At 37.7% G+C, this 20140-nt stretch overlaps 1 protein-coding gene across 1 annotated transcript in view; it reads right to left on the minus strand.

The window, feature by feature from the left end:
* Positions 1–1419: 1419 nt before the first annotated feature.
* The window catches only part of CMTM8 (CKLF like MARVEL transmembrane domain containing 8), a 35840-nt gene continuing 17119 nt past the window's right edge, over positions 1420–20140 (minus strand). The window contains exons 2-4 of the mRNA XM_051789049.1: positions 8836–9009; positions 4749–4865; positions 1420–1962 (exon numbers count right to left, since the gene is read on the minus strand). Coding sequence (XP_051645009.1) covers positions 1879–1962; positions 4749–4865; positions 8836–9009 — 375 coding nt within the window. The 3' untranslated portion in view covers positions 1420–1878. The remainder of the gene's footprint in view (positions 1963–4748; positions 4866–8835; positions 9010–20140) is intronic.

The following is a 20140-nucleotide window of genomic DNA, read 5'->3' on the forward strand; positions in this document are numbered from 1 at the left end:
GAATTTCCTCTTAGCTCTACACTCTCTTGCTACTTCTGTCCACAAATGATGTCTGGGTTCTAACTTTACACCAGAATGTTACAGATACCACAAAATCATGAAATGCTTGTGCAAACATAGTCACATCCTTTGGACTTAAAACAAGTACATCAAATATCATTTAAGAAAGTATTTCTATTACTACTAAAGCATTTTTACTGAGGAGAAATCACTGATGAGATTTTAATTCTGGCTATATTTCTAGTCACATTTTATCAGTTGATATTTAGATCATTCCAATGCCTCTGATTTTTTTTTTTCCAGCAGTGGGAAAAAAAAATATGGGATTTTAATGACACATTTTATCTGTGTAGATAAAATGCATAGTCGGTAGCCATTCTTCCTTCTCACAGCTGGATAATTTTAGCAAGCAGCAAACAGCCTGACCAATGTTGTGCAGGCCAAATGCAATTTGCAGACAAATATAGATTTTTAAATAATATTTTGGCTTCCCTTGCACTGAAATCTTATGACTCCAACAGACAATCAACAACAAAACCATGTGATCGAGAACAGCATTAGCTGGCTGCTGATAAATCTTCCTCTGCAAGGCACATATGTAAGTAACCACACCCCATTTAGTTACAAGGGAAACAGAGGGTTTTTTTAGGCAGTAAGGTTTCTCTACTACCATATATAATCATCCAAGTAAGTTTTTGAAAACTATAAGACAGCCCAAATCTTCTTAATCCAGGAATAAAAGATTCACTAGTAGTTTCAAATTAGGAAAACTTTAAATGACATCACAAAATAACCACAACCTTGCACTCTCCACATAATTCCTGGAAAAAAATCCTAAGGTAATTTGTATTTCAAAGTAATTTTCAAAGGTATTCCTTTGGAAAGCCATAATCTCCTGTCATACTCCTGCTTGATACAAAGATATTTAAATGTGAGCCTCAACTTCATTTGTTAAACTAACAAGTTGCAGATGATGCCAGAAGACAGGAAAGGAGGGAGGAATTTCTTTGTTTCTAGCAGTGGTGTCTTCACAATTCTTCTGTGGATTTAACCTTTATATCATTTAATATGATTTAGAAGCCCAGATTTGAATTACAACAGATTAATGGCCTAATCTGAGGAGAAAAAACAAAAAGTACTACCTTTAGCCAGTGATTTGTGATACTCCCAATTGTTTAAGGACTAAGCACTAAGGGACTGTTGGATCTGAGAAACCTGTTAGGATAATGTGTTTCAGGCACAATATACATTCAAAGAGCTTCAGATCTACAGTAGCAGGTTCCAAAAGCAAACTCATAATGTGAGAAGCTGTTAGAATATGCAAACTGACAGGATCATCTGAATTTCTTAGTAGTATGTATTATACTCTGAAATAGAAATTAAAAAAGCAACCTTCCGCTCCCAGTTTACAAAACATGCACAGTTCGGTCATTTTGTTTATTTATTTTTAAAGTTTCAAATGCTTTTTTTCTACACAATGACACTTTTTATACATAATAATGAGACAATATCAATCTTAAGTTTTGATTTGTATCACTCAGTATCAAAAGAATAACTGTAACATTTAAAAAGTTACATTTACAAGTGTGGCAAATTGAATAAGATTTATTAAAGGTTTAGTAGTGACAACTATACAATGTCTAGAAAAATATCATGTTAATTTTAAAAGAAGCAGTATGAAATTTTATTATACAGTAAAAAGTCAGTGTTAGATGTCTCTAAAGATGGCATTATTATAAATAATCATTTGATCTCAGTTTGTAGTGTGTCAATTCTAACAGAAATGTTCAAAAATGCCTCACCCCTCTTCCAAGCTTTTATCAAAAGTGAATAATCCTCAAGATATTTTATATTACAGAATTCATTTTAACAAAATATTTACTGCAAAGTCCGTGATCGCCAGGATATAAGGCTAAAATACGTATTTCCAGCATAGCAGGAGGTAACCACGAAGGCAAAGAACTGCAGAGAAAGGAGGAAAAATATATCAGGAAAAAAAATAAATTTGAGAGCACTGTCATTTCTAAAGGAAAAAAAAATTAGTTATGGGATTTGGAACAAGGAAAATAGCAGGCTGACTAAAATGGCACATGCTCACCTCCTTGTACTTGTGTGGCCATCACACAAACACTGTGTAAATAAGCTTATATTATGCATAGAAATATGGGCCTGTAAGCAGACAAAACATGGCATATTTCAACTTTTTTTATAAACTCTACATTACACTGCCTCAGTATGGATCTAATAGACTGGACTACCACCACTCCTATATTTTCTGCTTTTAAAACCTGAGGGATAGTTCATGGGACAGTGCAAGCTCAAGCTGACACTGCTGTCCTGCTGCTATGTTCCAGGAATTCCTTACAGCCCACCTGTACCTCAGTATGGCCCATTGTGCATCAAAATAGGTTTGTTTACAGAGAAAACTTGGATTCGAGTTCAGGTCCTGAGGTCTCAAAGAGCACTACTGATTAGGTTGCCAATTCCAGAGGTCCTCCACTGATGAATAAAGGTATTCCTCAGTGCAAATAACAGTGACAGCAACCACATTGTCATATTACTACTTTGTCAGAAACTGGTAACAGAATAAGCCTTCTATAGCAGCTAGATTTATTTTATGTTTCTAGATTAAAACTACACAGTATCAGTGGTGTTGCTTCTGCAGCCTTTCCAGCACAGACACACAGGAACCAAAGAGCAGCTGTGAACTATTTCAGTTGTACTGATAAAGTCCAACTCAGCGCCAGTGCTTAAGTTCCTGTTAATCACTGCATGTTGTTCAAAACAGATAATGTTCAGTATGGTCTTAATGATAATACCAGAATGTTTTGTGCTGGTAACTGAACCAAATAAAGCTGTCACTGCAAATAGGATTAACACCACTATTCTAAGAGGTGAGCAATGACAGGACAAGAAGGAACAAACGCAAGTTACAAGATGGGAAAGTTAAATTAGAAATTAGGGAAAAAAAAAAAAAAAAGTCACAGTGTGAATAATCAAGCATGGCAACTGAGGCCCAGAGGCATTGTGGCATAGCCATCCTTGGAAATACTCAAAGCTCAAGTGGACAAGGCCCTGGTAGCCTGATATGAGCTAGCCCTTCTTTAGGAGGGGAAAGAGTTGGAGCAGATGACCTCTAGAAGTCCCTTCTAGACTAAAAATATTTTATGATTCTACAATTTTTCTTTGCTTATATGCCATCATTGGCCTGGGTAGGCACTGCAGCTCTAAGAGAAGGGCACTACTAAGCATGCATCCAGGCAGTAAATCTAAACCTTTCAACACAGGGCTCTTGGTGAGTCTTGTCTAATGGAAATTTACTCTGTGGCACGAAAAACGGTAATGATGATGTAAAATCTTATTACAATAGAAAACTGTAGCATTCTTCTTTTCCAATTATTTTGTTTCTTATTAAGTAAAAGCTCCATCTAAAATCTTCCTAAAAGAATGACTGTTGGGGATAGATGATTTGCTAAATTCTTTATCCATTAAACCCGTAATGGGTTTGGAAAGGAAGAATCTACATTTAATAGTTTATTTAGACACTGCATTAGATAAACATTATTAGAAGGTATTAGAAGAGAATCCAGACATCCCATGAGACACTGAGCATTCATGCACTTTGCATAAAACCTGAATCAGCATGGAAACCTATCTAGCAGCAAGCAAGCTCCTGTCAACTGCAGTGGCTGAGTAACAGATCAATAGTTACAAACTGCCACGGGGAGAAGACCCTGAATACCACTGAAATGACAGGGGCATAGTCATCCAATTCCCAAGACAAAAACAGAGCAGGTGTTCAAGTTCCTGTGTTCATGACCATATACAATAATCTTCAGACAGGATTTGTGAATAGTCTGGAGGACAACTACAGAAGCATGAACAGTCAGCAAAGTAGCCATAATTTAGAATTACTGTATACAATTGAATTTGATTACTGTTACCACAACATGCAGAAAGTTCTTTTACAACTCCCTTAACTTAGCTAGTGAATGCATTCACCTACTCAGAAGTGACAAGGCTCTTTTTTTGTTCTTTTTTTGTTGTTGTTGTTGCTTTTTAAAGTTATTTTTCCTCCATTTTGACTGTCTGTTTTGGATTTCTAAATCTCAGTAGTAATATAGTAATGTCAGACTAATTAATGATTTGCATCCACTTTAAAACACTGGGAAATTACCAGACTTTTCAGGCATTGCCCACGCAACTCAAAAGACTAATCAAAAGCTGAGGCTGTAACAGGAATATCACTCCAGAAACAGCAATAGCACTTCCCTAAGGGCCTTCCCTAAGGTCTGTGAATATGGCTCAGCCCACAGAAAGCTGAATGCATCTTATCTACCCACATGCATGCAAAGTTAGCTGAGTTAGTTTAAGCTGCTTCTGAAGTTGTCCAAATGCATTGAGGTGAGTTGGTGCTCACACAAACTTTGTCTACTCTGACGTGCAGGCTCTAACCTCTGCCAGAGAGTTAGTAATAAATGGGGGTGGGGAGGGGAAAATCAGTGTGATCTTAAAAGCATTGCTACCTTTTCTGATGTGACTATCATCTCCTGATGGAAATCCCAGTCACCTTCAAAAACCATGAACTAAATTACAGCTACATATAGGTTTTGTGTACGACCTTCTACATCACTCTGCAGCTTTTCAAAATCCAGAACACATGCAACTTCAACCCACACTTTCAGCGAGCCTTTATTTGATATAACTTTACTGGACACAGAATTGATTTAAACAAAAACCAAACTCACAGAAGAAGCTGCCCAGCTGTTGTAATTGTGACTGTCCAGATCTTTGGTAACTGAAGATGCATCTACAATGGCAGCAATGAGGTACAAAACAAAGGCACTTCCATTAAAACACAGACCCTGTTGAAAAACCAAACATAAGTCATTAATATGCACATGCATTTGTTTTCCAACATTACAAATCTCTCCTCTGAAATACACTGAACATATGCAATGTACACTAGAAAAGTGATTCTTAGCTATTTTTACCTTCTTCCAAGTTTCTATCTGTAAGATTAAAATTTAGCTGCTTTGAAGATCCATAAACATTAAACCACGTTTTGGACAAACTGTTATCTCCATCGCACTGAATCCAGAAAAGTCTTAAAGCTGGTGTGCTGTGATTTTCCAAAAGTGAAAATAAGAACACAGTTTGGCTATCACAAACTAAGGGTTAGGCAGTAAGAATATGACACTACATGAAAAAAAACAAAAGCCAACCAAACAAAAAACCCCAAACCAAAATACAACTGCACTTTATTTACATTTTTAATCTACACAAAGATACATTGTAGGAGTCAATAAGGGGTGGCATATGAAGACTATTTATAAAGCTTCCAAAGCTTTGTTTTCTCCACTTCTGAAGGCGACAAAGAAGGTGAAATTTTTTTTTCTTAGTTGTATTCTTCCATCTTTCAGTACCTTTCCCTTCCACCTGTTTTTGAGACGAGAAAGAAACAGGTAAAAGCAAGGAGAACAATCTGAACAGACTACGTGGGTCATCGAGACCCCTCCATGGCAGATGTTGGGTTTTCTCTTCCAAGGAAAAAAGTTAATGTCTCAGGGTACTTATGTTCATTACTAAGAAAGAAATAAAGCACATAACATTGATCTTGCATAACACTTCAGAGAACAAACAAAAAGTTTGTTTGGTTTTTACATGTGAGAAAGAACAGGAAAGGAAGAGAGAACAGAAGTCTAAGAAGACGAAAGAGAAAAATGTATGAGGGTTTTTTTTAAAGTACATAATTTTAATACTTTGTCCTTTACTTACTCCCTACTTGGTCATGGTTATAGGAAGCTCATTCTTATTAAAAAAAAAATCCCCCCAAACCCTACCCTACTACTTTGTCTAAGGCATATGAATTTGACCATAAAATATACTTTTACTTCACTGTTGCCATGTGTAAGTGAAATATCGGTGATAGGTTTTACATCTAGTTACAACTGCAAGAATTGGAAGCTCAATATAGACCCAGTCCTAATTTTGTACATAATCAGCTCCCTTCAGCTTCTGGCCCCATGTTTGCACACCAGAGTGTCACACAAATATAACCCTTAAATCTTGTTGCTCCAGTTGTCTAAATGTTGCCATACTGATGTATCTTCAACTTACTAATGCCATGGTGTCACCCAGTGGACGCCAATTATTCACTATTTAATTCACTAGTCACCATCTCTGGCAGAATCTAAAAAAGAGCTGCAGCTCAAGATGAGAAGGAACAGTGGTAAAGAGCCCCTTAAACACCCTGCTGCAGGAAACTGTGGGCAGTGCCTCAGCACTCAGATGGAGTCCAAGGCCTGGCACCTGAGGTTTGATTCACGCACTTAAAAATGAGTGGGGTTTATCTCACCTATATCAGATGGTCTAATAAAAGGTATCAGCTCTACCCACAGATCTCACCTCTCGTATTATCTGGGCATTACAGCAATAAAATATCAAACTGTCAATTTTAGGAGAAGACGCCAGCAATTGGCAGATTCAGGTGAACTTCTGTAAAGCACTGATTTAGAAACTCTAAATTTGACTACCTAGAGTATTTGTTGTTGTTATTTTCAGATTTCCCATTCCAAAAAGACTCAATTACCCTGGAAAGCTACAAATCCCTGCAATATCTTGTCATGTAGAAAAGAAAAAAGAACATAATTTCTGAGAAGTGCTGCTCTGGGAAATAACACTGTTGGGGAAGATGGAATGCAATGCAAGCTGATTGGGCCTTTACTGCCAATATATTACTCAAACCAAATGGTTCATGCAAAATTACCATCTGCTTCTTAAATTCAAATTTACCAGATTTTAAAAGCTTCCCATTGATTGTTTTAGCAAAGAACTTGCACTATTAAGGAGAGTCAGTTTTGAAGTACATCCTTTGGGTTAATTTGCAGTAAAAGTAACTGCATCTTAAGCAATTTGGTAATGTGCTTAACCTGCAAAAAGTGAATTTATGACAGAGAAATCCAGATGTAATTTTGGATACTGCATACAATAGGAACAGTTTGAGCTAACGGTCGCCTAAGGAGGCACAGCAATAACTAGCAGATACTGAAATTCTGGATATTTCAGAGAATAGGGCGAATGTGGGTGTAAACTCACTCAAAAAGGTGTGTGTCACGCTCTTTTGAATGAAGACATTAACAACACCTCTCTGAAAAGAAACTCAACATTCCTCTTGGCCAGACAGGAGCAACAGAGGACCAACTCAAAGGCTGTTCCCAACAGCTCTTTTAATACCTTAGGGCAAGACAAGTTGGAATGCAAGCATCTTTTATTTATTTTGCATTTATTTTCTCTTTATTTTACCCTTAAATATAAAAGGAGTCTACCTTTTGGACCTACATTTTATGTGTGTATCACATATTATGTGATCTTATTTACAATATGTTTGGAACTCAGAGCAAGAAATACACTCGATATGAAGCAGAAACAAATCAAATACTCCAGCTTGTCTTCCACATAGATCAGGGTCAACTCATTTATGTGCAGTTGTCTAATAATAGGGTTCAACTGATGAAAGAGGGGTAATGACCAAAGCTTTATTCAAATGGATACAAAGATGTTTTCCCTTTGAATGTACCTTACTTACATCTAATGCAATGGGGACCCCCCCCACACCTTTAAATGTACCCAGACACATTACTGCTGTAATTGAAATAATCCAACATTTCTATAGCAGTGTTACAGCCTTAATGGTAATTGCTGGTCATGAAACTTGAAAACAGAAAAGCTATCTGAAAATAATCCTGGTTGTTCTTATTAGTAATTGCTATAGCTGGCTATTTATTACAGCAGCAAATGGGAATACTAAGAGAGTATTCTAGTATTCAATTTTATTCATGTACACAATATAGCTGATAACAAGCTGTTAGCAACACAGAAGTCAAATACATTTCATCATAAAAATAACAGAATTGTAGTTAATAATCTCTAGCTAGTAAAAACCAACCAACCAACCAACCAAATAAATACATAAATAAATAATTAAGAACAGTATCTCATTATATCTGACAAATGTAAAGCTAAGATTTATAGCAATTCTTGGATGGGTCACAAATGGCCAGCTGGCTGAGATGACAATGGCTTTTAGGATCTATTATCCTGAAGATCAGCCTGTTATGCAAATGATGTAAAAATATACTGTTGAGAGTTAGAGCTAGCCAGGTTTGTTCAAACCATAAAAACTGGATCTGAATTTTAAGTGCCTGTGAAATTTTTCTGTAATTACATTAGCTGTTTATCTGATCTGCTTTAAGTCTTGAGCTAAAAGCAAAGGATTATGTGCTACATATTTTACATGTATATAACTCTAACTTTCAGTACCCTTTTCACAGCAGACTACATATGGATTGTCAGACTGTTGCTACCTCTGAACCACCTTTGCTTTTACTTTAGCAGAGGAAGACTCATGTTTCGAGAGCTCAGGTCCCAGTTCTAATTCATAGTGTTGATTCCAGTAGGGATTTCTGCTTTTTAAGCCATATGGCTGGGTCTCTTAGCTCAGAGGCAGCAATAGACTCATTCTTCATGGGATGTAACCACTACATAGAGAAAAAGAGGTCACTGTGCATGAGTATCAGTCACATGCACATTATTAAAAATCAAGTCACCACATCAACCACTGAACAAAATGGTGAAATATCATAGGAAAAGTGTTTTAAAAGTGTCTGGGTATGATGAAGGTTAAACACTGCAGGTACACAGCCACCCAGTAATTAGGGAAAAATCTGCAAAGAGCACAAGTACAGTTGGTTAACTATACCCATAGAATGCACCAATATTTTATGCTATTTGTAACCCAGCAAACCCAAAACAACAAAGAATGGGTATATTTACCACCATGGTCCATGGCACCTGGGGGATCCTAGTGTAGGTCATTGTCATGTAGATGATCAGAAAGAAGACAGTGAGAACCCAGTAAAACACAGCTACAAACATCACCCAGCCGAAGGCTGGATATAGAAAGTATTCTGTTCCAGCAATCAGGGTCCACACCAGCAGCCCCAATACCTGCAAAAGTTATGGAGAAGAAAGAAAACTGTTAGGCATCTTAGACCTCATACATTTGTTCTAGGTCAAGGAGTGACACCACTGCAATTCACAAAACCGTTTGATGAGCTGAGTTGGGATGCTACACTGACAGAACACTAATCTAAAAAAGAAGAACACATAAAACTTCTTTTATTGTGGCAGGGTGTCACAAAGGAAAAGGCATCTAATCTATTTATCTACAGAATAAAACCCACAGAATATTCTGAGTTGGAAGGCACCCACAAGGATCATCGCGTCCAACTCGAGTGAACAGCCCATATGGGGATCAAACCCACCACCTTGGTGTTATTAACACCATGCTCTAACCCACTGAGCTAATCTCGGGGATTTAGCTCACCTCTAACTATTATGGAACCATACTTGCAGTGGTTTTACAGCTAGCTCTCAAAAGAATTGCTTATTATAGCCTACTAGTTGATGTGCATGAAGGTAAACACTACTATTTCACTGTCAGCAAAGTCTCCATAGAAACAAAAGAATCCCTGTAAGGTCCACTGGGATCTTCAGGTTCTATCTGCCACAGACATGGGTAACTCCTTAGTTGAAGTCCAGTTCCAAAAGGGTCCACATGCGCACTGTTGAGTGGCAGGCACCACAGACACAAACCAACTCCTAGGACCTTACCATAAGAGGCAGAAGTAAAATATCAACACCTCTGTAACATGTAACCGTAACTCCAGCAGAGCAAGTCCAGTCAGGAATGTCATTGTATTCCACAGTTCTTGAAACATCTCCCAGGCGACCTGACCCTAAGTAGTAGACAAGAACTCACATTCAAGCAAAGTCCTCAAGCAAACCAGTCTGGGGAAAAAACCTTGTTCCTGATCCCCGAGCTGGCAATCTGTTCACATCTAAGACATGAAGAAATGCATGAACCAGGGGTTTTAACGTACTCTGTCCAGTTTTCTCTATTGTTAGGTGATCTCCAACGCATTAAGAGAAATGAAGACCAAACAAAACAAAAGTCAAGTCATATGCCACAGGAAAAAAGAAAGTTGTGTGTTTTGCAAGTTGTCCGGCAATTAGAAAAATATCAATTATAAAAAGAAAGGAATATTTTATACCTTAAAAACAGGGAAACACAAAAAATGAATCCTACCCCACACATTTTAATGGGTCAGATGAGGAAACTAGAATGTCTGTATTTGAAACAAGGCTTACATCTTTCTGCTATCTGGACTATGGCAAAATTGCCTAGCAATGAGAAATAGAAGTATTACAAAATTAAAGTAAATAGCAACACATTTAACAGACAACAGCCTTAGCTGGACAATCTAAAGAACCTTCTACCCCAATATTCTATCTCTAGCAATGGTTAGTAACAGATATCTGAAGAAATATATAGGAAAGAATAGACCATGCAATAGTCATATTTTCTTAGGACTACCTTCCTCAGCTCTCAGGAATGTGCAGTGAAGGAACTTCCTGATCCTATGGTGATATCTTTGTAATCAATAGCCCCTGATAGAAGAGGATGGTTTTGCTACAGCTTCATTTGCACAAGAACTAACCCTATTTCCATGCAAGCTGCTGGACCTGGTCCCATTTACTTTTCTATTGCAGAATTGAACATGTATATAATGTTTAGAGATTTATCATTAATGCTTACAAGAAAAACTATACTGTTAAAAAAATTTATTGTAATTGTTCTGGTCACTACCTTCCATCTGTTTATTTTGTCTTCAATTCATCCTCCAAACTGCCACCCAAACTTAACTCAGCCCTCAATTTGTTTTCTTGTATGCTCACTGTAGATGCGTGTATATTTTTTGTATTAATCCACATCTGCACCGTGCATACATAAAAGCACTGCACAAATGTCTGTTTCATGGTTTGTTTGGGGCTTTTTTCTCTTTTAATAGAGAAGGCATATAATGGTCTGTTTAAAAGCATATTTTATTGCCACCATTTTCACCAATTCAGCAATTTCTCTTTAATAGAAGCTCTAGAACTTGCTCAGACTGCAATAAAAATTCCTACTTTTCCCAGCATACCAGGGGAGGGCAGCATTGCCTCATAAGAACAGCTCAAATAGCGTTCTTAAAAATATACACTATTTTCAATGTGAAGTAATCAGTTCAGCAATGCTCCCAATAGTTCATTTTAATTCTACTTCCAACATTTTACCAACAGTAGCAATTCAGTTAATAGGACCTCAAATTGCATGAACTACCCACAACCAGATAAAAACCAACTCAATTTTAATGTAACAACAGTTTTAAGAGCAAACAACTTTGATAGACTGTTTAGCTAACAAAATACCATTTTATTGGGATACAAAGTTGTTTCTCATAATGCCCATCCACTTTAATCTAGATTTAAACTCATAATCCAGAAATTATACCAATAAATAATTGGTCTTGTGCTTGATAAATAATTATTAAAGGCACATTTATCCTAAATCTGAGTATCTAGTAAAATACCTCAAGAACAGAAACTTGGAAGATGAGACAAGCAAAGAAATTAAACATCATTAAACACTCTGCTGACTACAGTGTTGGATTTTAGAACACTTTTAAAAATAGAAGTAGATTTTTTCATAAAATGCACAAGACTATGAAAAATCTTTAATACTAAATTCAACACAAATAAGATTGATAAGGACACCTCAGCTTATATAACAAATTATTTCTCAAAAGAGTGAAATCTTCACAAGCAGCAAATTATTAAAATTAAAAAGGAAAATTCTGAGGTTACATGAGACCATTAATCTTACATTACCACACAACAAAGCAAGCAAGACATTCACTAGAGCACTGATATTCACATTGGTCACTGTTTTTTCCAGTAATATTCTAACCTGGTGTTATCAGCTCTCTTTCAAGATTATTTAAATATTTTTAAGTGGCTGTACATCTCACATGTTTAACAAAGAATTGCTTTTAATGCATGCTTTTAGCTAGCTTGTATCAATGGCAGAACAATTCACCCAGGCAATTTAGATGCACCACAGATGTTACAGATTTATATTCTTAAGCAGTTCTTGCATCGTAACTTTGATGGGTTGCATATTAGAGTGCATTTGACATTTTCAGTTAGATCCAGATACTCTTACAGCATATTATGGAGCTGACAGGCTAAAATAATATTTCAGATTTCTTGATTAGACCTGAAAAGGTCAGATCAGCTCATGGTCAACAATTCACTGCGTGTAGTTAAATGATATGGCAAATGGTTTCGCTGCATATGTAAACATATGCAATAAATTGATTTAAAGTTCACACTGGCTGTCAGCATCTGCAAAATACCTAAGGAGTCAAAGGAATACAGACATCTAGACAAGCCTTTCGTGATTAGCTTGTTTTCTCAGCATGTTAAATACCAAGATTGCTTCTGCCGTGTTAAAAGCCTGTCTCATAATATTCTGACTGTCCCTTACATTACACATTTGCTGTTCAACAGATCAGTACAAACTAGATGACACTTGTGTATCTGCTGGAGCTGAGAATGCTGCTTTTCCTACTGATTTGATATCAAGCCTCCCCACTGGGAAAAACTGGACTGTATTCAAATGTCATCTCAATAAGCATCCGGTGTACGGAATCTGGCAAGTGAGTGATAGGCACGCAATGCCGCAAAGCAAAGATCAGCAACTGCTCTACCTGGGGAGTGCCCACAGTAATTCAGTGTGCACAGGCTGTACACAGCTACCTTCACTGCCTCAGATCAGCTGAAAAACAAGGGAGAAAGCTCCACTCTGTAGCCAGGAAAGGCCTGTATCTCATCATAACCAGGTAGGCTAGAGTGCATGAGTAATAGCTAAGCATTTGATTTTAATTTATGAGCAAGTTAGAATATGCTTAATTAGAATTTCAGGAATATACTACAAACCTGTAAAAAATGAGCCTGAGAAAGGGGAGGAAGATGACCCAAGAAAATAATGCATGTGGTAATCAATGAGAGGGTCCAATGCTGGGTCCTAAGACCACAAGGGCTCCACCAACTGGGTCCAATTTTTCAAGTCAGATGAGAGATGGGGATTTCAGTACATGATAAAGGGAAGCAGTTTTCTCTTGTTTATGGCAGTCTCTGATTTCAACTCGGACATCTATTTTGTGGTCATTTGGCTGCTGTTTGATCAGGTACCTCCATTACTAAAGTGCATTAATATGTCAAATGCACTAATGCATACTTCAGCAGTTGGCAGACACCATTAAAAGGAAGTAACTTTGTAGCAAAGTCCAATATTATTGAGTCTGCAGGTTTAAAATTAGATGCTTAATTGCATATTCAAACCCTTAAATAAGCGCCATAATTCTTCTTCAGTGTCGAGAACTTCAAAAGTATCAGATTATTTAGTCACTTTAAAAAAAAAAAAAGGCTTTGTTGCCTGGTTCATGAGACATACCTTGTCTCATGTCACTGGTACAAGCCAACAGGTATGAAAGCAGATGTGAGCTTTAATCTGTATATCCAGTTTGGTTTTTTGAAGTAGCTTAAAAACTGCAGAACAGAATTTGTACTTGCAAACTGCATTTTAAAAGGCTACAATGTAACAACTCCTCTATAGTGATGCCAGTGTTAGGAATTCTCCAGCATTTATCTTGAGTGGTTAACTCCACAATATGGTGGATCCCACAATATGGGATGTGTATACATCCCTTTCAGAGGAAAAAGAAGTTTCATTGTAGCAGAATTGACAGGAAGAATAACCCAGGGCTCATCTTTGAAAACAGGCTCATGAAATAAAAAAATAAATAAATAAATTGGCATGTTTGCCTGAAGCTTTTCCTATCCTTTATCCAAGAGATGCTTCCTGTGACCATAAGTACTGTAGGATTTATACAGAGTTGCTACTGGCACAGATGGAAATGATGGCAGAAGGATACCAGAAGAGTTGTGCATTTGCAGCACGAATTGTCTCCTGTACGCAAAGGCACCTAAACATGGACAGAATCCAGCAAGTAGAAAGCAAGACATCTTGCCTTTCCTTCCCAAGAAAGGAGATCTATGAGTACAAAAAAAAGAAACACCATTCTAAATTATTGCACATCATTATTTCACTACTAAATCACAAGTTAGGAGCTACCGCAGTAGCAGCACAAGCAGCCTACGAACGTCTAAACCTCCATCCTTTTCTCCCCTTGGCTACATATAAGGGTGGTGGTGGTGTGGTTTTTAAGGAGAAAACAAGAGGGAGAAAAAGAGCATTCTCCATCTATTGTTCCTGTAAGACATGTCCAGGACAGTCAGTCAGTCATAAGAACAGGTAGATTTAATTGTATTGTATTTTACAAATACAGAATTACTTCTTTAAATTTATTTATTCCCAGCTATGTCTAAATGGAGTAATTGTTTGTACTGCGCTTAAATATGTCTTTAAATCAGAATTTTTGTGCTCTCATACACCATCTAAGAAGAGTCACACAACAATTCCGCCTTCTGCCACTAGAGTGAGCACAATCATTGCTTTTTTTTTCTTTCTTTCTTTTTTTTTTTTTTAATTAAAAACACTTTTGAAGGCGGCACTTGCACAGGCTTCAGATGCCCAGCAGTAACATCAGGGCAGTTCCCATACAATGCTGATCCCCTGCAAAGGAAACCCTCAAAATAAGCAATATATACGTAGAAATCTTTCACAAGGGTAATTCTAAGTTCAAGTGTCTGCACAAAGCAACTTTAACAGGTTCACTTCCATAACAGGTACAACAGTAACAGCAAATGGAGGTTTATCCACAAATTAGCCAAAATAAGAATAATTAATGTATTTTGCTTTAAAAAAGAGAAAATTTTATAAGAAAAAAATAACATGAAAGTCTACAAGAATTGGATAAATCAAATATCAATCCAGAGTAAAATAAAAAATCTGATTTGTACTGCAGGGAAAAGGTGATAAACATATTTTAAAGCTAGAAAGATTCAAACAAAATATTTCTATTAACACTGAGTAACGATGCAAAGATGAGGAAATTCAAAAACGTTTTTCAGCTACATTTTTCTGAGATATAAGAACCTTGCTTAAGCGTCTTTGAAATTTCAAGGACCATGTTCACGAACTCCATAATAATCTAATCAATACATTGCCTCAGCCTACTGCCAGTCTCAAGCATTTTTTTAAACACAAAACCTTACAACGAGTTGACATCAGCCAAATCTCCTCACTACCAACCACACTGCACACCACTTTTCTTCCATAAGCACTCTGTGGCATCAGCAGCTGGAAGCATTCATTTTGCCAAGAGCTCCACAGTAGAGGAAAGCTTTGTGATTCACGCAGAATGTCTTCTAGTGAGACAGTTCCACAGAAGAGAACTCGGGCTTTACATACTTGCAGGGAAAAAAAATCCTTTACACAGTTTTGCAGGTTGTACACCAAATAAAGGAAAAGGCTTGTGCTTTTGCTGAGACTTTTCAGGTCTTTGCCTTCCTAGGGAAAATTTAAAAAAATCCACAGCGCTCGCAGAAACATGCCAGTGGTCATCATGAACATACCAATTTTATCATTTATACAGTACAACTCTTAGCATCAAACTTAAGTGGCAGCTACAGGTCTCACGTCTCTCCTACTTTTAAAAACACTTCTATTTCTAATAAAACCGCAAAATTCAGCTTCTTCTACTTTCCCAGAATTTCTAAAAATTGTCTGAATACATTTTAAATTAGTTTCAAGCAACCAGTTTCAGTGTTGAATCTTCCCAGAAGTCTTCAAAATGTCTGTCATGTTCTTGGCTCTGTGACAGCACCAGCACATATCCCTCACTACAGGTTAAATGGGCTCAAAATACTGGCAATACTGACGATAACTTCAGAGGACTCCCCCGCCCAGAGTTGTTTTTTAGGATAGATTTCCTAAGAAAGAAAACTACTGGAAGCAGCATGTGCCAAAATATGCTCCAGAAGGATGTCTTCACTGAAGACTGAACTCTGTTACTCAAGAGTCTAGTCCAAATCCTACGACATGCCAGAAAACCTCCTGACCCAGGCCTGAAATGGGTCAAAGCCCGCTGGCAGACATTTCATTCAATAGGGAACACACCTATTCCGGAACGTGAATTTTAAGAGCTGACAGACCTCTAGTGCCTTTCCCACAGCTCCACAAAGCAGGGAAGTCTCCCACACCTACCCCAAATCCACAGGAAAGAGTCCCAGAGCACCTTTCCCTAAAGAACTGAGGACCAGACCTCCTGACATGTGAGCCAGTAAAGAAGGGCCAGTCCTGATGTTCAGACTGTGACGCTCATTATCCAGGTCAGCCACGCAGCGAGGATGTACTGAACCGGCCACGGCATCGCCTTGCACTTACAAAAGGATTCACACTGAGGCAGAGCCAGCCTGCAGGAGTGCCCAAGAAACTATAAATTCTCATTGGGAAGAGCAGAGAGATGGAGGCAGTTAGTGATTGGCATGCAGTCAGGAAACTTCTTTTTCTGATCAGAATTGGTACTGCAACACTGTGGCACTGTCTAGGCGTAGAGACAATAGCACCTGAGAAAAATGCAGTAGCACACCCAATTTCATGTTGCTTTAATAAGTTTACTTCCTATTAAAATTAATAAATCACAAAGGTACTCCTTCTCTAGCCTCCACTGTAGACTCCACTGAATGCACTGCAGCTCACGCATGAGGAGTCTTCTGAGGTATGGTGCAGCTGGAAGCTGAGAAAAATAACTCAGGAGTGGGAGTCAGTAAGGAAATCATACTGTCCATCCCAGCAATGTATTACAGCACTCCCAGGCTGTTTCACCTGAGAAATATGCATGGAATGTGTGAGACCAGAGCTAACACCAGTAACAGACATCTCAGAGCAAATATGTGAAATCACTTAGTTTCTTAGAGTTTCTCAGGAAGTTCTATTAATAATTAGAGGTAGGATAGTAGATATTCAGAAGGTAAACAAGGAATAAGACTGTGCTGGGGTTGTAAATTTTGTTCCATGTGATGAAAAATGGAAAATTAGAAACTCTTAGGAAAGGAATAAAGCCTCTACCAAACAGAACATATAACAGTGCTTTATAATTCAATGGTGTACCCTCACATCATGTATGTTTTGTCCATTCCTCTCTCCCATTTCCAAAATGATTCAGTTGGATTATGCAAGGCACAGAGAATGGCTCCTACAAGAAAAGAAAGTTAAAGGTGGAAAAAAAGATGAGTCCCATTTTCTGTTGAAGACTGAAAGAGGATATGACAGAAGTCTGCAGAATGGCAGGTGGCATAAAGAAGGGAACAAGGACTGGATTAGGACTTCCAATACAAGAAATATCCTGCTAAATTATCACACAAAAAGTTGAAAAACAAACAGAATGAAATGGTCTTTTAAAACAAAACAAAACAAAAAAAAATCAAGAAGAAGAAAAAAACCCAATACATAACCAAATCACACAATGCCATAGGAAATATCATACACACTGTCTGTATATATTACATACATACACAATAGTCAAGATGCAAACTTCAAGCACTGGAAATTCCCAAATGTGCAGTTTGCTAGAAGCTAGAAAACTATAGCAGAGAAGAACTTTGCAGTATGTGCTCCTTCTTAGACTCCTCCCTATGTTTTCAGTATCAGCCATTGTTAGAGACTGAATACTAGACTAAACAGACCACTGAACAGATCCATTAAAACCACCATTACTAACTTCTGGTTTTAACTTGCCTTACTTTTCCACAGAAGACCATGGCAACCAAGGACTGGAAGCTGCCACTTTATAGATTAGGATGAGATGATTAAATGCCATGTCAATATATCATTTGTTTCTAAAGTAGAATTACAAGGAATAATCTCAAGCAATGGTGAAGAAACTGGCTTGAATTATATCATCATAAAATCTATCTTCTCAGCAGAGCAGTGGTTGATCATTAACAGGTCATTAAAATGTGTACAAAGCATAAAGATTGGTCCTTGTCCCAGGGCACTTTCCACATTAAATGCTTTAAAGTTTGAGGGCTGCACTGTTTACCCATGCCTGTAAATTCTAACTCAATGCTTGTGTTTTGCCTGGGGATCTGCATACATAGAGTCATTTATATAAGTTACTGTACACTATGCATATATCAACTTATGCACCCTTGCTAATACAATGCTGCTCATCATTTTATCTACACACAGGCAGCAGAAGACACAGCTTCATCTTTGCCCATAATGTTCTATAATCTGACAAGAGTACCTTCACCCAGAATTCAATGCAATGGGCGGTGAGGAGAAAGACCTGCAACCTCAGAGATGCTGCAGCTGACTGGTAACACACTATCAGCAGCTCCATCGGGGCCACGGTGTAATGTAAAAACAAAGAGGTGTGGTACAAAATGCTACTGAAGACAAACAGCCTGTCCTAAAAAGTACTTGCTCACCTCTCCAGAAGGGCACCGGATGACACAGTTGGAAGGCAATGACCTCCACAGTGCTTAATCTCCAAACGTCAGTGAGAGGATCTAAACATCAAGGAGAGGAGACAGCCTGGCCTTTTATCTAACAATCATGAGGGATGCGAATAAAAGGAATGCTGCTGCTCCCTTTTCCTTCCACTTCAGCAAGGCCTGGCTGCGGCAGAGGTTACTCCCACTACCTAGCATTTCCCAGAAAAGAAAACACCTTGACATTGTGCACCAATGCTGCTGATTTCAAATTCACTGCCTCCTCCTAACCCTGCCAAGAAACTGTGAAGCAGTAGCAAAAACCACAGTATCATGGAGCTAGGAATTACTCATGAATTCCTGCAACACTTTGCCCTTCAGCAGCAGAGAAAGAAAAACATAATAGTGTACTACAACCAAACACAAAATAATCTGCCTTTTCAGTTACTTTCTGAGGATATTTTCACTTAACACTGCTTTCAAGTATGAATTTTAAAAGCAGATAATTACAAAGCAAAACAGTCACAAAGAGACATATATGGCACAGGATACATATTTCTTTGTTTTGTAGTGGTTGCTTTTGTTGTGCAGCCTCTAGAGGCCACAGTTTTTGTGGGGAAAAACTTGAAGAATCAGTAAAAATACCTTCAGATTTAAAGCTAGCAAATAAATTCCATACTCCAATAATTTTTTATTTTCAAAAGCATGCCTATAAATCAAGATCGGTGAAACTACAAGGATAAATGGCTTTGTATTTAACATTCAAATATAAATGTATTTTGGAGCTCTGACTAAAAGCTGTAACTGATTTCTCTGAGAACTAACATTCACAAGTTTGTTCTCTAAACAGTTCTGTCACCGTACAGGCAGTAGAGGAGCACATGAGATGCAGGAGCAATTTACTGAGTTGATTTTCAAGGAGTCCTATCATCAAATTCATACAATGCCATATGATTTAATAGATGCCACATGATTTAATGTATTTCAGTTTTAGAAGATCTTCATACTATAAAATCACGTACAGATTTGAGAGCTCACATTAGTAGGGAACATCAACTACTTGGTGGAAGGACTTAAAAGAGCTTGCAGTGCTTCTTTGTGACAATTTAAATGGGAATAAAAAAGGAAAACTACATTGGCAGACTTTTTGAAATTCTTGTTTTGAGACCTGAAGCTGAGACTTGGACAAAGGAAGAATTTTCCTCACATTCAACAAGAATATCAGTTGATGATGAATTTCATATCTCTTCTCAAGACAGAAAGAATTTCAGGAGTGAGCTGCAGTTTAACTGGGGGATGGGGTCTGCTCCCTTCCAGTTTAGGGGTTTGAGGGGGACATTTCTTGGATGGCGCAGATGACAACCTTAACACACTACCTTTCATTTACGCAAATCTAGCAGCTGGTTCTTAAACACATGGCAGTTTTTCTGAGAAGGACCACAGGCTTTCAAGTCAAGTAGTAGAGACATATTTCTGGAGGTGGTGACCATGGTACAGCCCTTGAGCCCTGAATATGATTTCTCCTTTATGAAGCATACATACCAATTGAACGTACAGGCTTAACCTGCTGCGTACATCGAATACATTCTTGTTTTCATACTTCTGGGAGGTGCATAGTGAGGAAATGATTGTCCTTATGCAGAAAAATTAGAAAAAAATATAGTGACTTCTACCTGTCACTAATCTCATTTTACTATTTCTTTTATTATTTAAACTGGAAAAGGTCAAAAGTAGATTCCAAGTTCAGAAGATACTGGGCCATTTGTGTCCATCCGAATGTGTCTTTCCCAGTGTG

This window comes from Manacus candei, unplaced genomic scaffold (genome assembly GCF_025592945.1).
Source record: "Manacus candei isolate 608988 ecotype Guabito, Panama unplaced genomic scaffold, ASM2559294v1 h1tg000026l, whole genome shotgun sequence".
In the NCBI taxonomy this organism is placed as follows: Eukaryota; Metazoa; Chordata; class Aves; order Passeriformes; family Pipridae; genus Manacus; species Manacus candei.